At 45.2% G+C, this 22,230-nt stretch overlaps 1 protein-coding gene across 1 annotated transcript in view; it reads right to left on the bottom strand.

Moving 5' to 3' along the window:
- Positions 1-22,230, bottom strand: part of LOC135509394 (breast cancer anti-estrogen resistance protein 1-like) — a 132,627-nt gene that overhangs the window by 72,197 nt on the left and 38,200 nt on the right. Inside the window, 1 exon segment of the mRNA XM_064930023.1 lies at positions 7,988-8,032. Within this exon segment, the coding sequence (XP_064786095.1) occupies positions 7,988-8,032 (45 nt within the window).

The following is a 22,230-nucleotide window of genomic DNA, read 5'->3' as shown; positions in this document are numbered from 1 at the left end:
CTCTGCTAATGCTGTAGTACCCTCCCTCTCCTAATGCTGTAGTACCCTCCCTCTTATAATGCTGTTGTTTTGTACCCTCCCTCTGCTAATGTTGTAATACCCTCCCTCTACTAATGCTGTTGTGTAGTACCCTCCCTCTGCTAATGTTGTAATACCCTCCCTCTACTAATGCTGTTGTGTTGTACCCTCCCTCTCCTAATGTTGTTGTGTTGTACCCTCCCTCTCCTAATAATGTTGTGTTGTACCCTCCCTCTCCTAATGCTGTTGTGCTGTACCCTCCCTCTCCTAATAGTGTTGTGTTGTACCCTCCCTCTGCTAATGTTGTAATACCCTCCCTCTACTAATGCTGTTGTGTTGTACCCTCCCTCTCCTAATACTGTTGTGTTGTACCCTCCCTCTCCTAATAATGTTGTGTTGTACCCTCCCTCTCCTAATAGTGTTGTGTTGTACCCTCCCTCTGCTAATGTTGTAATACCCTCCCTCTACTAATGCTGTTGTGTTGTACCCTCCCTCTCCTAATGTTGTTGTGTTGTACCCTCCCTCTCCTAATAATGTTGTGTTGTACCCTCCCTCTCCTAATGCTGTTGTGTTGTACCCTCCCTCTCCTAATACTGTTGTGTTGTACCCTCCCTCTCCTAATAATGTTGTGTTGTACCCTCCCTCTCCTAATGCTGTTGTGTTGTACCCTCCATCTCCTAATAGTATTGTGTTGTACCCTCCCTCTCCTAATAGTATTGTGTTGTACCCTCCCTCTCCTAATGCTGTTGTACCCTCCCTCTCCTAATGTTGTTGTGTTGTACCCTCCCTCTCCTAATGCTGTTGTGTTGTACCCTCCCTCTCCTAATATTGTTGTGTTGTACCCTCCCTCTCCTAATGCTGTTGTGTTGTACCCTCCCTCTCCTAATACTGTTGTGTTGTACCCTCCCTCTCCTAATAATGTTGTGTTGTACCCTCCCTCTCCTAATAGTGTTGTGTTGTACCCTCCCTCTCCTAATGCTGTTGTACCCTCCCTCTCCTAATGTTGTTGTGTTGTACCCTCCCTCTCCTAATAGTGTTGTGTTGTACCCTCCCTCTCCTAATAGTGTTGTGTTGTACCCTCCCTCTCCTAATACTGGTGTGTTGTACCCCCCCTCTCCTAATGCTGTTGTGTTGTACCCTCCCTCTCCTAATGCTGTTTTACCCTCCCTCTCCTAATACTGTTGTGTTGTACCCTCCCTCTCCTAATGTTGTTGTGTTGTACCCTCCCTCTCCTAATGCTGTTGTACCCTCCCTCTCCTAATGTTGTTGTGTTGTACCCTCCCTCTCCTAATAGTGTTGTGTTGTACCCTCCCTCTCCTAATGCTGTAGTACCCTCCCTCTACTAATGCTGTAGTACCCTCCCTCTACTAATGCTGTAGTACCCTCCCTCTCCTAATGCTGTAGTACCCTCCCTCTCCTAATGCTGTATTACCCTCCCTCTACTAATGCTGTAGTACCCTCCCTCTTATAATGCTGTTGTGTTGTACCCTCCCTCTACTAATGCTGTTGTGTAGTACCCTCCCTCTGCTAATGTTGTAATACCCTCCCTCTCCTAATGCTGTAGTACCCTCCTTCTACTAATGCTGTAGTACCCTCCCTCTACTAATGCTGTAGTACCCTCCCTCTGCTAATGTTGTAATACCCTCCCTTTACTAATGTTGTAGTACCCTCCCTTTACTAATGTTGTAGTACCCTCCCTCTACTAATGCTGTAGTACCCTCCCTCTCCTAATGCTGTAGTACCCTCCTTCTACTAATGCTGTAGTACCCTCCCTCTACTAATGCTGTAGTACCCTCCCTCTACTAATGCTGTAGTACCCTCCCTCTACTAATGCTGTAGTACCCTCCCTCTTATAATGCTGTTGTTTTGTACCCTCCCTCTCCTAATGCTGTTGTGTAGTACCCTCCCTCTGCTAATAATGTTGTGTTGTACCCTCCCTCTACTAATGCTGTTGTGTTGTACCCTCCCTCTCCTAATACTGTTGTGTTGTACCCTCCCTCTCCTAATAATGTTGTGTTGTACCCTCCCTCTCCTAATAATGTTGTGTTGTACCCTCCCTCTCCTAATGCTGTTGTGTTGTACCCTCCCTCTACTAATGCTGTTGTGTTGTACCCTCCCTCTCCTAATAGTATTGTGTTGTACCCTCCCTCTCCTAATAGTATTGTGTTGTACCCTCCCTCTCCTAATGCTGTTGTACCCTCCCTCTCCTAATGTTGTTGTGTTGTACCCTCCCTCTCCTAATAATGTTGTGTTGTACCCTCCCTCTCCTAATGCTGTTGTGTTGTACCCTCCCTCTCCTAATACTGTTGTGTTGTACCCTCCCTCTCCTAATAATGTTGTGTTGTACCCTCCCTCTCCTAATAGTGTTGTGTTGTACCCTCCCTCTGCTAATGTTGTAATACCCTCCCTCTACTAATGCTGTTGTGTTGTACCCTCCCTCTCCTAATGTTGTTGTGTTGTACCCTCCCTCTCCTAATAATGTTGTGTTGTACCCTCCCTCTCCTAATGCTGTTGTGTTGTACCCTCCCTCTCCTAATACTGTTGTGTTGTACCCTCCCTCTCCTAATAATGTTGTGTTGTACCCTCCCTCTCCTAATGCTGTTGTGTTGTACCCTCCATCTCCTAATAGTCTTGTGTTGTACCCTCCCTCTCCTAATAGTATTGTGTTGTACCCTCCCTCTCCTAATAGTATTGTGTTGTACCCTCCCTCTCCTAATGCTGTTGTACCCTCCCTCTCCTAATGCTGTTGTGTTGTACCCTCCATCTCCTAATAGTATTGTGTTGTACCCTCCCTCTCCTAATAGTATTGTGTTGTACCCTCCCTCTCCTAATAGTATTGTGTTGTACCCTCCCTCTCCTAATGCTGTTGTACCCTCCCTCTCCTAATGTTGTTGTGTTGTACCCTCCCTCTCCTAATGCTGTTGTGTTGTACCCTCCCTCTCCTAATATTGTTGTGTTGTACCCTCCCTCTCCTAATGCTGTTGTGTTGTACCCTCCCTCTCCTAATACTGTTGTGTTGTACCCTCCCTCTCCTAATAATGTTGTGTTGTACCCTCCCTCTCCTAATAGTGTTGTGTTGTACCCTCCCTCTCCTAATGCTGTTGTACCCTCCCTCTCCTAATGTTGTTGTGTTGTACCCTCCCTCTCCTAATAGTGTTGTGTTGTACCCTCCCTCTCCTAATAGTGTTGTGTTGTACCCTCCCTCTCCTAATACTGGTGTGTTGTACCCCCCCTCTCCTAATGCTGTTGTGTTGTACCCTCCCTCTCCTAATAGTATTGTGTTGTACCCTCCCTCTCCTAATGCTGTTTTACCCTCCCTCTCCTAATACTGTTGTGTTGTACCCTCCCTCTCCTAATGTTGTTGTGTTGTACCCTCCCTCTCCTAATGCTGTTGTACCCTCCCTCTCCTAATGTTGTTGTGTTGTACCCTCCCTCTCCTAATAGTGTTGTGTTGTACCCTCCCTCTCCTAATGCTGTAGTACCCTCCCTCTACTAATGCTGTAGTACCCTCCCTCTACTAATGCTGTAGTACCCTCCCTCTCCTAATGCTGTAGTACCCTCCCTCTCCTAATGCTGTATTACCCTCCCTCTACTAATGCTGTAGTACCCTCCCTCTTATAATGCTGTTGTGTTGTACCCTCCCTCTACTAATGCTGTTGTGTAGTACCCTCCCTCTGCTAATGTTGTAATACCCTCCCTCTCCTAATGCTGTAGTACCCTCCTTCTACTAATGCTGTAGTACCCTCCCTCTACTAATGCTGTAGTACCCTCCCTCTGCTAATGTTGTAATACCCTCCCTTTACTAATGTTGTAGTACCCTCCCTTTACTAATGTTGTAGTACCCTCCCTCTACTAATGCTGTAGTACCCTCCCTCTCCTAATGCTGTAGTACCCTCCTTCTACTAATGCTGTAGTACCCTCCCTCTACTAATGCTGTAGTACCCTCCCTCTACTAATGCTGTAGTACCCTCCCTCTACTAATGCTGTAGTACCCTCCCTCTTATAATGCTGTTGTTTTGTACCCTCCCTCTCCTAATGCTGTTGTGTAGTACCCTCCCTCTGCTAATAATGTTGTGTTGTACCCTCCCTCTACTAATGCTGTTGTGTTGTACCCTCCCTCTCCTAATACTGTTGTGTTGTACCCTCCCTCTCCTAATAATGTTGTGTTGTACCCTCCCTCTCCTAATAATGTTGTGTTGTACCCTCCCTCTCCTAATGCTGTTGTGTTGTACCCTCCCTCTACTAATGCTGTTGTGTTGTACCCTCCCTCTCCTAATAGTATTGTGTTGTACCCTCCCTCTCCTAATAGTATTGTGTTGTACCCTCCCTCTCCTAATGCTGTTGTACCCTCCCTCTCCTAATGTTGTTGTGTTGTACCCTCCCTCTCCTAATATTGTTGTGTTGTACCCTCCCTCTCCTAATGCTGTTGTGTTGTACCCTCCCTCTCCTAATACTGTTGTGTTGTACCCTCCCTCTCCTAATAATGTTGTGTTGTACCCTCCCTCTCCTAATAGTGTTGTGTTCTACCCTCCCTCTACTAATGCTGTTGTGTTGTACCCTCCCTCTCCTAATGTTGTTGTGTTGTACCCTCCCTCTCCTAATAATGTTGTGTTGTACCCTCCCTCTCCTAATGCTGTTGTGTTGTACCCTCCCTCTCCTAATACTGTTGTGTTGTACCCTCCCTCTCCTAATAATGTTGTGTTGTACCCTCCCTCTCCTAATGCTGTTGTGTTGTACCCTCCATCTCCTAATAGTATTGTGTTGTACCCTCCCTCTCCTAATAGTATTGTGTTGTACCCTCCCTCTCCTAATGCTGTTGTGTTGTACCCTCCCTCTCCTAATACTGTTGTGTTGTACCCTCCCTCTCCTAATAATGTTGTGTTGTACCCTCCCTCTCCTAATAGTGTTGTGTTGTACCCTCCCTCTCCTAATGCTGTTGTACCCTCCCTCTCCTAATGTTGTTGTGTTGTACCCTCCCTCTCCTAATAGTGTTGTGTTGTACCCTCCCTCTCCTAATACTGGTGTGTTGTACCCTCCCTCTACTAATGCTGTTGTGTTGTACCCTCCCTCTCCTAATAGTGTTGTGTTGTACCCTCCCTCTCCTAATACTGGTGTGTTGTACCCTCCCTCTCCTAATGCTGTTGTGTTGTACCCTCCCTCTCCTAATGCTGTTTTACCCTCCCTCTCCTAATGCTGTTGTGTTGTACCCTCCCTCTCCTAATGCTGTTTTACCCTCCCTCTCCTAATACTGTTGTGTTGTACCCTCCCTCTCCTAATGCTGTTGTGTTGTACCCTCCCTCTCCTAATGCTGTTGTGTTGTACCCTCCCTCTCCTAATGCTGTTGTGTTGTACCCTCCCTCTCCTAATGCTGTTTTACCCTCCCTCTCCTAATGTTGTTGTGTTGTACCCTCCCTCTCCTAATGATGTTGTACCCTCCCTCTCCTAATGCTGTTGTGTTGTTCTCTCCCTCTCCTAATGCTGTTGTGTTGTACCCTCCCTCTCCTAATGCTGCTGTGTTGTACCCTCCCTCTCCTAATGCTGTTGTGTTGTACCCTCCCTCTCCTAATGTTGTTGTGTTGTTCCCTCCCTCTCCTAATAGTGTTGTGTTGTACCCTCCCTCTCCTAATACTGGTGTGTTGTACCCTCCCTCTCCTAATGCTGTTGTACCCTCCCTCTCCTAATGCTGTTGTACCCTCCCTCTCCTAATGTTGTTGTGTTGTACCCTCCCTCTCCTAATAGTGTTGTGTTGTACCCTCCCTCTCCTAATGTTGTTGTGTTGTACCCTCCCTCTCCTAATACTGGTGTGTTGTACCCTCCCTCTCCTAATGCTGTTGTGTTGTACCCTCCCTCTCCTAATGCTGTTGTGTTGTACCCTCCCTCTCCTAATGCTGTTGTGTTGTACCCTCCCTCTCCTAATGCTGTTGTACCCTAATGCTGTTGTGTTGTACCCCCTCTCCTAATGCTGTTGTACCCTCCTAATGTTGTTGTGTTGTTCTCTCCCTCTCCTAATGTTGTTGTGTTGTACCCTCCCTCTCCTAATAGTGTTGTGTTGTACCCTCCCTCTCCTAATGTTGCTGTGTTGTACCCTCCCTCTCCTAATACTGCTGTGTTGTACCCTCCCTCTCCTAATGTTGTTGTGTTGTACCCTCCCTCTCCTAATAGTGTTGTGTTGTACCCTCCCTCTCCTAATGTTGCTGTGTTGTACCCTCCCTCTCCTAATACTGTGTTTGTACCCTCCCTCTCCTAATGCTGTTGTGTTGTACCCTCCCTCTCCTAATGTTGTTGTTTGTACCCTCCCTCTCCTAATACTGTTGTGTTGTACCCTCCCTCTCCTAATGTTGTTGTGTTGTACCCTCCCTCTCCTAATACTGGTGTGTTGTACCCTCCCTCTCCTAATGTTGTTGTGTTGTACCCTCCCTCTCCTAATGCTGTTGTTGTGTTGTACCTCCCTCTCCTAATGCTGCTGTGTTGTACCCTCCCTCTCCTAATGCTGTTGTGTTGTCCCTCTCCTAATGCTGTTGTACCCTCCCTCTCCTAATGTTGTTGTGTTGTACCCTCCCTCTCCTAATGCTGTTGTGTTGTACCCTCCCTCTCCTAATGCTGTTGTGTTGTACCCTCCCTCTCCTAATGCTGTTGTGTTGTACCCTCCCTCTCCTAATGCTGTTGTGTTGTACCCTCACTCGCCTAAGGCTGTTTTAATCCCTTCACATTGTTATTTGCACAGACGCTTGGAGCCAGCGTGAGAAGAAATTAGCAGTGTTTAATCAGCGCTAGATCAGATCTGCTTAAGGAATGAAGAACGCCCTGGCTGATGAGCTGGCAATTGGAGCTTCATTTCGAGGCCATGGCTGAAATAGAGCCCTGCACAGTGGGAGCCGCCATTAGAGAGCTGACGGGGCGCACAGCACTGCCACACAACCAAGTATAGCTCCGAGAGAAAAAGAGAGAGAAAGAGAAAAGAGGAGAGTGGGAAGAGGAAGGATAAGAACAAGGAGAGGGGAAATGATGAGTAGTGATGAGAGTGTAGGGGAGATTGATTAAAAGATAGAGGGAGTGATAGGATGGATGGAAGGGATGGAGATGAGAGCAAAAGGGAAGAAACACAGAAAAGAATAGCAGCCTCTACACAGTTTCAGCTCGAGAAGAGGCACCAGCCCAGCTAACAACAAATGTTCCCCCAACTTTAGAGAACGTTCCCTTAAGAGTCTCATTTGGTCATTAAATAACATTTTTAGAGGAATGTTCCTGTGATGTGCAAGGATGTCTCCAAGAGACCATCCCCTTAATGTTAAATACATCTTACCCAGAACTTTAAGATCGTATGTTCTGAGAACATGGCAACCATGTTCTGTGTATGTTTGTTGGGATGTTGATGAAATATTCTCTTAACCCACAGAAAACTGGACACATGAATGTTCTTGCAGCATCCCATGAAGCGTGTCTAGAACATTCATATGGGATATTCTGAGAACATGGTAAGCACGTTCTGGGTATGTTTTGTTTGAAATTAAGGGAACGTTCTCACTCTAACGCCAAAACATGCTAAAAAGGTTCTCAGAAGTTTTTTGCTAGCATAGACATAATGTTCCCATAACTAACAAAAACTGGACACTCAACCATTACAGGAACATTACGGGTAACATTACAAAATCATTCTCTCTCCCTAGAATTGCTAGTTGGGAGGTCAGTGGATGTCTGGAGGCAGTGGTACACTTAGCAATTAATCATCACTGTAAACACGCAGTAGAGAACCCACATTCATGCACAGTGCACACATCATTGATGTTTAGCTAGAACATCAATCAAACTGGTTAACCAAACTGCACCACGCTCCAAAAAGTAATCTCTCTGGTTAGTCCTGTGTTACATCTGGCCCTGGCCCAGTTCTATAACAGGTTCAAGGTTCAGTTGTATATTCATCAACCCATCAATGGTCAGTACTGATCACACCATGCAGTACTGTACCTACCTCTGATGATGCCCCCTGCAGGCAGTCAAACATTCTACAGAACACCTGGGAAGGAGGAAGTGATGAGATGACAATAATAAGTCAGGGAAGCGAGCAGCAGCTCGACACAAACATGCCCATCTTCATTTCATGCTAATTCTGTTTGGGAAAGCAGTGAAGCACCAACATCCCAGTGTCTGCGAGCATAAGCGTGAGTGTGAGCGTGTGTCAGGACCTAACTTCCTAACCTGTCAAGTCCTGTTCATATTTCATCGTTATGAATCTTGTTCTGGTGGCAGCTCTGCAGAGTGGTCACTAGCTGTCACAGCCACAAAGTCATCAAATCTGATTTTAAACCTAACCCTAACCTTATCTCTAACCTTAACCACACTGCTAACCCTATTGCCGAACCCTAACCTTAAATGAAGACTGAAAAGCACATTTTAGTTGTCATGAATTTTTACAATATAGCAAATTTTGACTTTGCAGCTGGTTTGTCTAAGGTCAAATCTCTCAGTTCTGCCTCCAAGACAAGACTCAAGACAATAAACGTCAACATACAAATGTGCCTGGAAATATTCCACCCTGTAGTAACATGCTATCATTGAGTGTGTAAAATGTATTGTTAACCTCTCAAACAGTCTCTAAGGTCTTCCTGTGGCTGCGGGGATAAGGTGTTGGGGAGGGGAAGCCCCTGGTGACTCTTGCTGAGAGAGGTAACAGTACAGTAGAGTGCTGGGAGATAAGGGCTGATGAAACAACCTGTTGTTGACACAGCTGGCCTAGCCACCTCTGATCTGCTCTGTTTTATCTCTTTGTCTTTCATTACTTCAAAGCAACAAGGCCCTTTGAACCAACACAGACACAACCTGGCCTAAATATAGACCTTTTCCAGGTTTAGAGAACAACTGCCAAAAAGTGTCACTGTTAGAAAGCTTTGGCTGATGTAGCATAGTGAACTAGACAGGTGAGAAGGTATTTAAGTGTGCATTATGGGAACAAACTAATAGATATCTGGTAATGTTTCAGGTGTCCATGCGTCAAGCAAACAGCACAAAAGACTGTTTGAACTGTCTGAGGAACAATAGCAGTCAGTGCTCCACCTCAGCACCCTATTATTACACCCCCACACACAGCCAGCCCATCTCCCATGGCACTCCTAGGGACAGGCACCTCAAAGACACCACAGCGACCACTATATCAGCTTATCACATGACCCAGGTAACTGACACCCCCCTTACTGAGCCCCACAGTCCTGTTAGTGTCTTTATGGGCCCTGGGAAGCCATTACTCATCACCATGTGTCACCCGGTATGCATCCTCTGTGTCAGGAAAGAGGGCAGGTAATGTCACCCGAGGACTGGAGGGGTAGAGGTAGCGGACAGGAGGGGAAAGCAGAGAAGGGGGAGAGGTAGCGGACAGGAGGGGAAAGCAGGAGGGGAGAGGGAGGGGACAGGAGGGAGGGGACAGGAGGGGAAAGCAGAGAAGGTGGAGAGGTAGCGGACAGGAGGGGAAAGTGCAGTTTGGCTTCAGAGCGAAACACTCCACAGAAACGGCCAACTGCTTTCTTCTGGAAAATGTGAAGTCCAAGATGGACAAAGGGGGTGCTGTTGGGGCTGTGTTTCTGGACCTAAGGAAGGCTTTTGATACTGTTAATCATGAGATTCTCATCACAAAATTGTCCAAGTTCAACTTTTCCCCTGATGCCTTGAGATGGATGCAATCATACCTTGAAGGCAGAACTCAGTGTGTCAGAGTGAGCAATGAGCTGTCGCCCACTCGTAGCTATGATGTGGGCGTGCCCCAAGGGTCAATACTGGGGCCCCTCCTGTTCAGCCTGTACATTAATGATCTGCCTTCTGTCTGTACTGGGTCTGAAGTTCAAATGTATGCAGATGATACAGTGATATATGTGCATGCAAAGAGCAAACAACAAGCTGCACAAGAACTCACTACTGTAATGGTCCAGGTTACAAAGTGGCTCAGTGACTCGTGTTTGCATCTCAATGTGAAAAAAACTGTTTGCATGTTCTTCACAAAGAGGGCAACAGATGCTACTGAGCCAGATGTCTATGTGTCAGGGGAGAAGCTCCAGGTGGTATCCGATTTTAAGTACCTTGACATCATACTTGATTCCAACCTCTCTTTTAAAAAGCATGTGAAAAAGGTAATTCAAATAACTAAATTCAACCTAGCTAATTTCCGATATATACGAAATTGTTTGACTACAGAGGTAGCAAAACTGTACTTCAACTCTATGATACTCCCCCACTTAACATACTGCTTGACTAGTTGGGCCCAAGCTTGCTGTACAACATTAAAACCTATTCAGTCTGTCTACAAACAGGCTCTCAAAGTGCTTGATAGGAAGCCCAATAGCCATCATCATTGTCACATCCTTAGAAAGCATGAGCTCTTGAGTTGGGAAAATCTTGTGCAATACACCGACGCATGTCTTGTATTCAAGATCCTTAATGGCCTGGCTCCCCCTCCACTCAATATTTTTGTTAAACAGAAAACCCAGACATATGGCAGCAGATCCACAAGGTCTGCCATGAGAGGTGACTGTATAGTTCCCCTAAGGAAAAGCGCCTTTAGTAAATCTGCATTCTCTGTGAGAGCTTCCCATGTCTGGAATACACTGCCATCAGACACACATAACTGCACCACATATCACACTTTCACAAAATGCTTGAAGACATGGCTAAAGGTCAATCAGATTTGTGAACATGGTCCCTAGCTGTGTGTTGCCGCTTTCCATGTTGTCTGTTGTCTGTAGCTTGTGAGGTGTGGAAACACTTTGTTGCTTTTATGAATTTTGTCTTGCTGCTTTTTGTTCTATGTTGCTCTGTCTGTATGCTACGTCTTGCTTGTCCTATGTTGCTCTGTCTGTTTGCTATGTATTGCTTGTCCTATGTTGCTATTGTCTATATTGTAATTGTTTTTAATAACCTGCCCAGGGACTGCGGTTGAAAATTAGCCGGCTGGCTAAAACTGGCACTTTTACTGAAACGTTGATTAATGTGCACTGTCCCTGTAAAAATAAAAAATAAACTCAAACTCAAAGCAGGAGGGCAGGTAATGTCACCCGAGGACTGGAGGGGGAGAGGTAGCGGACAGGAGGGGAAAGCAGAGAAGGGGGAGAGGTAGCGGACAGGAGGGGAAAGTAGGAGGGGAGAGGGAGGGGACAGGAGGGGAAAGTAGGAGGGGAGAGGTAGCGGACAGGAGGGGAAAGTAGGAGGGGAGAGGGAGGGGACAGGAGGGGAAAGCGGGAGGGGAGAGGGAGGGAGAATCATCTCCTGTGGAAAGGCATAACACCTAACACTAACATGACTACCGGTTCTAAACACCATACTATTACATTTTCCACTCTGTGTAATTGTCTCCAAGTGTAAAGCAGTCAATGCCAGGCTGCCTAGTGCCTACCCCATGTTCATCAAATCTCTTCTGCTATAATATACCTCATGTAGCACACATGAGAGCATACACACACTTGCATTACGTTTCTGCACCCTCACACCCCCAGTGGATGTTCCTTAGAGGAGGACCATCCTCCATAAAAATACAAATTGTGAAACATTAAAAAAGTTATCCTTTTTCGATGAAACTATACTAAATATATTCACATTGGTTAGAGCCTGTAAGTAAGCATTTCATTGGAAGGTCTACACCTGTTGTATTTGGCGCACGTGGCAAAGAAACTTTGATTTGATTTGATGTCACCAAATAACTGATTAAAACACTGTTTTGCAAATAAGGTCCTCAGTAGCCTCAACAGCACTCTGTAGGGTAGCACCACGGTTGGTGTAGCAGTAGGACAGCTGGCTTCCGTCCTCCTCTTGGTACATTGACTTCAATACAAAACCGAGGAGGCTCATGGTTCTCACCCCCTTCCATAGACTTACACAGTAATTATGACAACTTCCAAAGGATGACCTCCAACCTATCAGAGCTCTTGCAGCATGAACTGACCTGTTCATCCAATCAAAGGATCAGAGAATGAATCTAGTACTGAAAGCATAAGCTACAGCTAGCTAGCACTGCAGTGCATAACATGTGGTGAGTAGTTGACTCAAAGAGAGAGAAAGACAATAGTTTAACAGTTTTGAACAAATTCATTTCATCCAAAATTAAGAAGAAGCAGCAGAGAGAGAGAGAGCTATATTTAATTGTATGTAATTTATTCTTCTTAGTTTACCTTTCAATTACTTAGCTAGCTAATGTAGCCTACTCAACAACCTGACTCAGAGAGGAATGCTATTTATGTTAACTAGCTGGGTAAGGCTATCCAACACCTGTCACGCCCTGGTCTTAGTATTTTGTGTTTTCTTTATCTATTTGGTCAGGCCAGGGTGTGACATGGGTTTTTGTATGTGGTGTGTTTTGTCTTGGGGTTATTTCATAGGTATTGGGATTGTAGCTTGGTGGGGTGTTCTAGCTTAGTCTATGGCTGTCTGAAGTGGTTCTCAATCAGAGGCAGGTGTTTATCGTTGTCTCTGATTGGGAACCATATTTGGGCAGTCATATTCTTTGAGTGTTTTGTGCGTGATTGTCCTTATTTCTGTTGCGTGTTAGTTTGCACCAGTATAGGCTTTTTTGGTTTTCGTGTTACGTTTGTTGTTTTTGTATTGATTCGTGGTTTTCCTTGTTTCATTAAAATATGAATCACAATAGCCACGCTGCATTTTGGTCCGACTCTCTTTCGCATATAGAAAACCGTTACAACACCGCAACTCTTCCAAGTCAAGGTAAGCTTTATTAAATGTTTTGCCACCGGGGCCCAGCAGTGTATCCTCTAAACTGCTTGCTGTACACTGTACTGATTGATTGTACACTTGGATTGTGGGTTTACTAACACATTAGTTCCAGTAGCTATGTTGACTATGACATTAGCTAATATGATGACAATGATATAGGCTGTGTAGCAGTTAGTGGTTATGGTATAAAGATTTGGCTTGGAGAGTTTCTTTTTTTGTCTGCCACAGACAGCTGTTGTGTTGTGCACTGAAGTCCAAAAGTCAATGGAAAAGGTGAGAGTAGGAAAATGCGTAGATGCTAGAAGGAGTTATACAACGAGCAAAGTGATGATGCTGTATATGGCTGCTATGTCACATACACATGATTAGCAGATGTTAATGCGAGTGTAGCGAAATGCTTGTGCTTCTAGTTCCGACAATGCAGTAATAACCAACAAGTAATCTAACTAACAATTCCAAAACTACTGTCTTACACATGTGTGTATAAGGGGATAAAGAATATGTACATAAATATATATGAATGAGTGATGGTACAGAGCAGCATAGGCAAGATACAGTAGATGGTCTCGAGTACAGTATATACATATGAGATGTTTACATACTTAAAGTGGCTAGTGATACATGAATTACATAAAGATGCGGTAGATGATATAGAGTACAGTATATACCCTACATTATTCATCTCATATGTATACGTATGTAAACATTATATTAGGTAGCATTGTTTAGTGGCTAGTGATATATTTTACATAATTTCCCATCAATTCCCATTATTAAAGTGGCTGGAGTTGAGTCAGTGTGTTGGCAGCAGCCACTCAATGTTAGTGGTAGCTGTTTAACAGTCTGATGGCCTTGAGATAGAAGCTGTTTTTCAGTCTCTCGGTCCCAGCTTTGATGCATCTGTACTGACCTCGCCTTCTGGATGATAGCGGAGTGAACAGGCAGTGGCTCGGGTGGTTGTTGTCCTTGATGATCTTTATGGCTTTCCTGTAACATCGGGTGGTGTAGGTGTCCTCCTGGAGGGCAGGTAGTTTGCCCCCGGTGATGCGTTGTGCAGACCTCACTACCCTCTGGAGAGCCTTACGGTTGTGGGCGGAGCAGTTACCGTACCAGGCGGCGATACAGCCCGCCAGGATGCTCTCGATTGTGCATCTGTAGAAGTTTGAGTGCTTTTTTGTAGAAGTTTGAGCGCCTTCTTCACGATGCTGTCTGTGTGGGTGGACCAATTCAGTTTGTCTGTGATGTGTATGCCGAGGAACTTAACTTACTACCCTCTCCACTACTGTCCCATCGATGTGGATAGGGGGGTGTTCCCTCTGCTGTTTCCTGAAGTCCACAATCATCTCCTTAGTTTTGTTGACGTTGAGTGTGAGGTTATTTTCCTGACACCACACTCCGAGGGCCCTCACCTCCTCCATGTAGGCCGTCTCGTCGTTGTTGGTAATCAAGCCTACCACTGTTGTGTCGTCCGCAAACTTGATGATTGCGTTGGAGGCGTATGTGGCCATGCAGTCGTGGGTGAACAGGGAGTACAGGAGAGGGCTCAGAACGCACCCTTGTGGGGCCCCAGTGTTGAGGATCAGCGGGGTGGAGATGTTGTTGCCTACCCTCACCACTTGGGGGCGACCCATCAGGAAGTCCAGTACCCAGTTGCACAGGGCGGGGTCGAGACCTAGGGTCTCGAGCTTGATGACGAGCTTGGAGGGTACTATGGTGTTAAATGCCGAGCTGATGTCGATGAACAGCATTCTCACATAGGTATTCCTCTTGTCCAGATGGGTTAGTGCAGTGTGGTTGAGATTGCATCGTCTGTGGACCTATTTGGGCGGTAAGCAAATTGGAGTGGGTCTAGGGTGTCAGGTAGGGTGGAGGTGATATGGTCCTTGACTAGTCTCTCAAAGCACTTCATGATGACGGAAGTGAGTGCTACGGGGCGGTAGTCGTTTAGCTCAGTTACCTTAGCTTTCTTGGGAACAGGAACAATGGTGGCCCTCTTGAAGCATGTGGGAACAGCAGACTGGTATAGGGATTGATTGAATATGTCCGTAAACACACCAGCCAGCTGGTCTGAGCATGCTCTGAGGGCGCGGCTGGGGATGCCGTCTGGGACTGTAGCCTTGCGAGGGTTAACACGTTTTAAATGTTTTACTCACCTAGGCTGCAGTGAAGGAGAGTCCGCATGTTTTTGTTGCAGGCCGTGTCAGTGGCACTGTATTGTCCTCAAAGCGGGCAAAAAGTTATTTAGTCTGCCTGGGAGCAAGACATCCTGGTCCGTGACGGGACTGGTTTTCTTTTTGTAATCCGTGCTTGACTGTAGACCCTGCCACATACCTCTTGTGTCTGAGCCGTTGAATTGAGATTCTACTTTGTCTCTATACTGACACTTAGCTTGTTTGATTGCCTTGCGGAGGGAATAGCTGCACTGTTTGTATTCGGTCATGTTTCCGGTCACCTTGCCCTGATTTAAAAGCAGTGGTTCGCGCTTTCAGTTTCACGCGAATGCTGCCATCAATCCACGGTTTATCGTTGCTATGGGAACGACATCTTCAACGCACGTTCTAATGAACTCGCACACCAAATCAGCGTATTCGTCAATGTTGTTGTCTGACGCAATACGAAACATATCCCAGTCCACGTGATGGAAGCAGTCTTGGAGTGTGGAATCAGATTGGTTGGACCAGCGTTGGACAGACCTCAGCGTGGGAGCTTCTTGTTTTAGTTTCTGTCTGTAGGCAGGGATCAACAAAATGGAGTCGTGGTCAGCTTTTCCAAAAGGAGGGCAGGGCAGGGCCTTATATGCGTCGCGGAAGTTAGAATAGCAATGATCCAAGGTTTTGCCAGCCCTGGTTGCGCAATCGATATGCTGATACAATTTAGGGAGTCTTGTTTTCAGATTAGCCTTGTTAAAATCCCCAGCTACAATGAATGCAGCCTCAGGATGTATGGATTCCAGTTTGCAGAGAGTCAAATAAAGTTCGTTCAGAGCCATCGATGTGTCTGCTTGGGGGGGAATATATACGGCTGTGATTATAATCGAAGAGAATTCCCTTGGTAGATAATGCGGTCGACACTTGATTGTGAGGAATTCTAAATTGGGTGAACAGAAGGATTTGAGTTCCTGTATGTTTTTGTGATCACACCAGGTCTTGTTAGCCATAAGGTATACGCCCCCGCCCCTCTTCTTACCAGAAAGATGTTTGTTTCTGTCGGCGCGATGCGTGGAGAAACCAGCTGGCTGCACCAACTCCGATAGCGTCTCTCCAGTGAGCCATGTTTCCATGAAGCAAAGAACGTTACAGTCTCTGATGTCCCTCTGGAATGCTACCCTTGCTCGGATTTCATCAACCTTGTTGTCAAGAGACTGGACATTGGCGAGAAGTATACTAGGGAGTGGTGCACGATGTGCCCGTCTCCGGAGTCTGACCAGAAGACCGCCTCGTTTCCCTCTTTTACAAAGTCGTTTTTTTGGGTCGCCGGCTGGGATCCATTCAGTTGTCCTGGGTGAAAGGCAGAACACAGGATCCGCTTCGCGAAAGTCATATTCTTGGTCGTACTGATGAGTTGACGCTGCTCTTATATTCAGTAGTTCTTCTCGACTGTATGTAATGAAACCTAAGATGACCTGGGGTACTAATGTAAGAAATAACACGAAAAAAAAAACTGCATAGTTTCCTAGGAACGCGAAGCGAGGCGGCCATCTCTGTCGGCGCCGGAAGTAACTGTGTGCGGGTGATCAGTCTGCGATTCCGTTGCGAAATGTTTCTTAACCTTTTACTGCAGTAGGCTTAGTCAGGGTCACACAGAGTGATTATTGGTAGTCTTGAACAAATCTACTGTGAAACAAAAGCATACACCTCATACACATGGTTATGGGCTTAAAAAACAGAAGACACCTGTACCATGTCAGATATAGAGTTGAAATGTATTACATTTTGAGTTTGTATCCCAATATTACACTATGTACATCACAGAAGACTGAATTATAACAAAATGAAACGGGGATGGACCTACCCTATTTTGTATATTCAGTTTTGCAGATGTTTGAACTAATCATTACACCCCAGATCAGCTAGATGCAGGCAAGAGTGTGCAAGGCAGTATTGAATGTGTCACTGTCTGTCACGTTGAGCAGTCCAATTTGCCTCTCGACCTGGGCAAATTCAAGTATTATGTAGTAAACTAAACCTATCGATGTTACATTGAGCTGGGTGAATGGAATATGAATGACAGTCATCCAATATTGAAATAAGGCCATACTCATTAAAACAATTGTCCTCCCTAATAGTAAACAGCACCGACCACCACTGACTGACACACACACACTAAACAGAGAGAGAGAGACTAGCACATTGCTGCTTCTGCTGACACAGGCCTCGGGGTCAGAGAGAGAGGTTACTATGGCTACCAGCCCTGAAGGACCCTTTGAGACAGACCGGTCTGTCCAGTTCTGCTGATAAGACAATCGATGTGGCGCTCCGCATTCTTCTCTGGCGATCCATCAGCACAGGTCACACGCAACACGCCACAATGATTATACATGGGCTATGTCCTCTAACCCACTGCTCATTCTTCATCCTCTCTACACAACACATAGCACAGGTTGTCTCACTGGACCCAACAGAGCTGCCTCAGAACACCTACAGCTAGCTCCACTAATCACACTGCCGTCAGAGCATAAAGTATGCCTGAAAACACCTACTGCTGTTGTGGGACTCTGTAGGTTTTAACAGAGTAAAACATAGTTAAATGTAGCAGTGTTTTCTCTCTGGTAAAACAAACGGTGACGGCGGTCAGCCAGAAAGCAGGCCAAGTAAACGCGTCCAATCAGCACTGCAGGGAGCGCAGGCCCTCTGATAATGCATCTCAGCCTCCTCCAATTAGCATTGCTCTGGGGCGGAGGGTGGGAGGGAGGCAAGGAGGGATGGAGGTGAGGAAGGAGGGTGGGAGATGCAACACATTATGGTATAACGATGTTGTAGCATCACTGTATACAAAAAAATACACATCTAGTCACTATGTTCCATATTAATAACCGTTTCTAGCATTTGGGTTGTACAATTGTTTTAATACATTTAAAGAACGCATTAAAAAAGACTGCAGATTCTGATTTTAAGCCTCAGACACACCAACTTTCTGTTGATCACATAGCACAGATCGTATGTTGATCAGCCTCTTTAAAAATACTCCACACCACAAGGTGGCAGTTGCTTTTTTTAAAGCAATGTTTGGCTTGTGACTGCTGTTGATAACTAATGTTAGCTAACTAGCAAGCTGCGCCAATGTCACAGATAGAACCAGGGGAGCAACTTTGGTTTTAGAAGTGCGGGGGACAAAACAATATAATACAGTACCAGTCAAAAGTTTGGACACACCTACTCATTCAAGGGGTTTTCTTTATTTTTTACTATTTTCTACATCGTAGAGTAATAGTGAACATCAAAACATGTAATAATACATATGGAATCATGTAGTAACCAAGAAAGTGTTAAACAAATAAAAATATATTTGAGATTCTTCAAAGTAGAAACCCTTTGCTTTGCACACTCTGGGCATTCTCTCAACTAGCTTCATGAGGTATTCACCTGGAATGCATTTCAATTAACAGGTGTGCTTGTTAAAAGTTAATTTGTGGAATTTTGTTCCTTCTTAATGTGTTTGAGCCCATCGTTTGTGTTGTGACAAGGTAGGGTTGGTATACAGAAGATAGCCCTATCTGGTAAACGACCAAGTCCATATTATGGGAAGAACAGCTTAAATAAGCACAGAGAAGCAAAGAGAAACGGCAGTCCATCATTACATGAAGATCAGTCAATCCGGAACATTTCAAGAACTTTGAAAGTTTCTTCAAGTGCAGTCGCAAAAACCATCAAGCGCTATGATAAAAATGGCTTGAGTATTGCCACAGGAAAGGAAGACCCAGAGTTACCTCTGCAGCAGAGGATAAGTTCAGTAGTTATAAATCATGACTAAAGGATACCAATAAGAAGAGACTTGCTTGGGCCAAGAAACACGAGGAATGGACATTAGACCAGTGGAAATCTGTCCTTTGGTCTGATGAGTCCAAATTTGATATGTTTGGTTCCAACCGCCGTGTCTTGTGAGATGCAGAGTAGGTGAACGGACGATCTCCGCATGTGTGGTTCCCACCGTAAAGCATGGAGGAGGTGTAATGGTGTGGGAGTGCTTTGCTAGTGACACTGTCAGTGATTTATTTAGCATTCAAGGCACACTTAACCAGCATGGCTACCATCCCATCTAGTTTGCGCTTAGAGGGACTATCATAGGTCATTGTCCTGTTGAAAAACCAAACACATCTCCAGGCTGTGTAAGGGCTATTATCCAGTTGGATAAACACTCCAAACAGCCTACCCGACCACTCTGAGGCATCTGCATGGGCCTAATGCACACCGTTGCCTTGTACCACATTCCAAAGATAAAACTGGGGGGGACATAAATGCAATTTCAGAATGTGGGGGGGGGGGATATGTCCCCAGTGAAAGTTGCACCCCTGGATAGTACAATGAGACAGATATTTCACTGTATGTATAAATGTGAAGTATCCGGTTGGCTTTTCCACTCACTACCAAATATGGTGGTGAGAGGAAGCTCAGTGGCCGGCAGTGGGAGAAGATGGATCATGATGGATTTTGGCAGACATTCTGCTCATTTTCTCATCGACTAAACATTTGATCTCAATACAGTTTTCTGTTTCCAAAACTAGAAGATGTCATTTCCAATATGGCGTAGTAGTCGGTTGTGTGTTGTGTTTGTCTTTCTTTTATCCCGTGTAAATAGCCATTTTCTTTTCTCGTATACATTTTAATCTCACTTTCTATCTACAAACTAAATATACTTTCCTGCAACCTGCCTCACCCAATGTGGTACGGATCTGCTATTTTTATTCCTTATAACTGGACCCTCCGTCAGGAGCTAGCCAGCTAACTAGCTACTAGTCTTTGTTAGCCACAGCTGGACAATACCTGCCAGTCTGCAGAGCGCGATATCAACCTAGAGCATATCGGACTGCTTCTCTCTACCACATCACCGGATTCCTGCCGATCTGGATCATTACACCGGATCGTCGAGTGGCTACTGTTAGCTAATGTCTCTGTCCCGAAACAAGCACCAGTTAGCCTTGAGCTAGCCACTAGCTAGGCCCATATACCAGCTAATTCTAGGGCTACAATACCTCTTTTTCCAATTGACCTGGACTCTTTGTTGTCGACGTGGAGCCCCGCCGATCCATCACGACTGATCTGCCGACGTGGTCTCCTGATATGGTCTCAATGGGATTTCCATTGCGATGTCGCCGAAGAGCCATCTTCTTGCCCCGGCCCGCTAGCTTTCTAAGCGCTGTGTTTCTCACTTGCCTAGCGTAGTATTGACTACTGAACAGCTCCCTGACTCACCTATTGCTGTTCTTTGTACCCTATGATCACTCGGCTACACAGCTGATGCCCCCTGGACATTTTCAATAACATGGTACCTCATTTTGTTTATCTGTCAGTCCCAGCCTCGAACTCAGGTCCTGTATGTACATAACTGACCTGCTCTGCACATTCATCGCCATTTACCTGTTGTCTTAGCTCTCCCGATCAACACCTGTGACTGCTTTATGCCTCTCTCTAATGTCAATATGCCTTGCACACTGCTGTATTGGCTAGTCCTGAATATATTCCACCATGCCCAGAAATCTGCTCCTTTTATTCTCTGTTCCCAACACACAAGACGACTAGTTTTTATAGCCTAGTCTCTGAATCCTTGCTTAACTTAAGGTATAGGGGGCAGCATTTTCACTTTTGGATAAGTAGCGTGCCCAATTTCAACTTCCTACTACTCATGCCAAAAATATAGGATATGCATATTATTAGTAGATTTGGATAGAAAACACTCTGAAGTTTCTAAAACTGTTTGAATCATGTCTGTGTATAACAGAACTTATGTAGCAGGCAAAACCCCCCAAAACAGGTCTGTCTGTTCAGTGAGTTCTCCTTGGGAAACGATATTTCTTAGGCACTTGTTCTCAGTTTTTACCGCTTCCACTGGATGTTACCAGTCTTTGGAATTTGGTGGAGGTTATTCCTTTGTGCAATGAAGAAGTATGGCCATCTAGGAAATGGGTAACACTGAGAGTTGCACAAGGCTTGAAAAGTAGCGTTAGTTTCCTCTCGTCCGCTATTGAAAACACATAGACCCGTCTTCAATTTGATTATTAATGTTTAAAAATACCTAAAGTTGTATTACAAAAGTAGTTTGAAATGTTTTGGCAAAGTTTACAGGCAACTTTTGAAATATTTTGTAGTGTCGTTGCGCAATTTGGAAGCTCTTTTTTTCTGGATTAAACGCGCCAAATAAATGGACATTTTGGATATATATGTACGGAATTAATCGAACAAAAGGACCAATTGTGATGTTTATGGGTCATATTGGAGTGCCAACAAAAGAAGCTCGTCAAAGGTAAGGCATGGTTTATATTTTATTTCTGCGTTTTGTGTAGCGCCTGCAGGGTTGAAATATGCTACTCTTTGTTTACGGTTGTGCTATCATCAGATAATAGCTTCTTATGCTTTTGCCGAAAAGCCTTTCTTTTTTTTAAATCTGACATGTTGGCTGGATTCACAACAAGTGTAGCTTTAATTTAGTATCTACATGTGTGGTTTAATGAAAGTTATTTGAATTTACCAAACTGCATTTTCCCTGGCTTTTGGCCAAGTAGGACGCAAGCGTCCCCTATACCATAAGAAGTTAACAAATCTCCAGATGAGCTTCAATGCCATACAACACTTCTTCTTCCAACTGCTCTTAAAAGCTAGTAAAACTAAAGGCATGCTTTTCAACCGATCACTGCGTGCACCCGCCCGACTAGCATCACTACTCTGGACATTTCTGACTTAGAATATGTGGACAACAACAAATGTCTGGTTAGACTGTAAACTCTCCTTCCAGACTCTTAAGCATCTCCAGTCCAAAATTAAATCTAGAATCGGCTTCCTATTTCGCAACAGAGCCTCCTTCACTCTGCTAAACATAACCTCGTAAAACTGACTATCCTACCGATCCTTGACTTCGGCGATGTCATTTACGAAATAGCCTCCAATACTCTACTCAGCAAATTAGATGTTGTCTATCACAGTGCCATCCGTTTTGTCACCAAAGCCCCATATACTACACACCACTGCGACCTGTATGCTTTCGTTGGCTGGCTCTCACTTCATATTCGTCGCCAAACCCACTTGCTACTGGTCATCTAAGTCTTTGCTAGGTAAGCCCCGCCTTATCCCAGCTCACTGGTCACCATAGCAACACCCACCCGTAGCACGCGCTCCAGCAGGTATATTTCACTGGTCATCCCCAAAGCCAACTCCTACTTTGGCCGCCTTTCCTTCCAGTTCTCTGCTGCTAATGACTGGAACAAATTGCAAAAATCACTGACGTTAGAGACTTATCTCCCTCTCTAACTTTAAACATCAGCTGTCAGAGCAGCTTACCGATCTCTGCAGAGCAGCC

The sequence above is a fragment of the Oncorhynchus masou genome, chromosome 22 (genome assembly GCF_036934945.1).
Source record: "Oncorhynchus masou masou isolate Uvic2021 chromosome 22, UVic_Omas_1.1, whole genome shotgun sequence".
In the NCBI taxonomy this organism is placed as follows: domain Eukaryota; kingdom Metazoa; phylum Chordata; class Actinopteri; order Salmoniformes; family Salmonidae; genus Oncorhynchus; species Oncorhynchus masou.
This window is presented reverse-complemented; position numbering and strand designations above follow the sequence as displayed.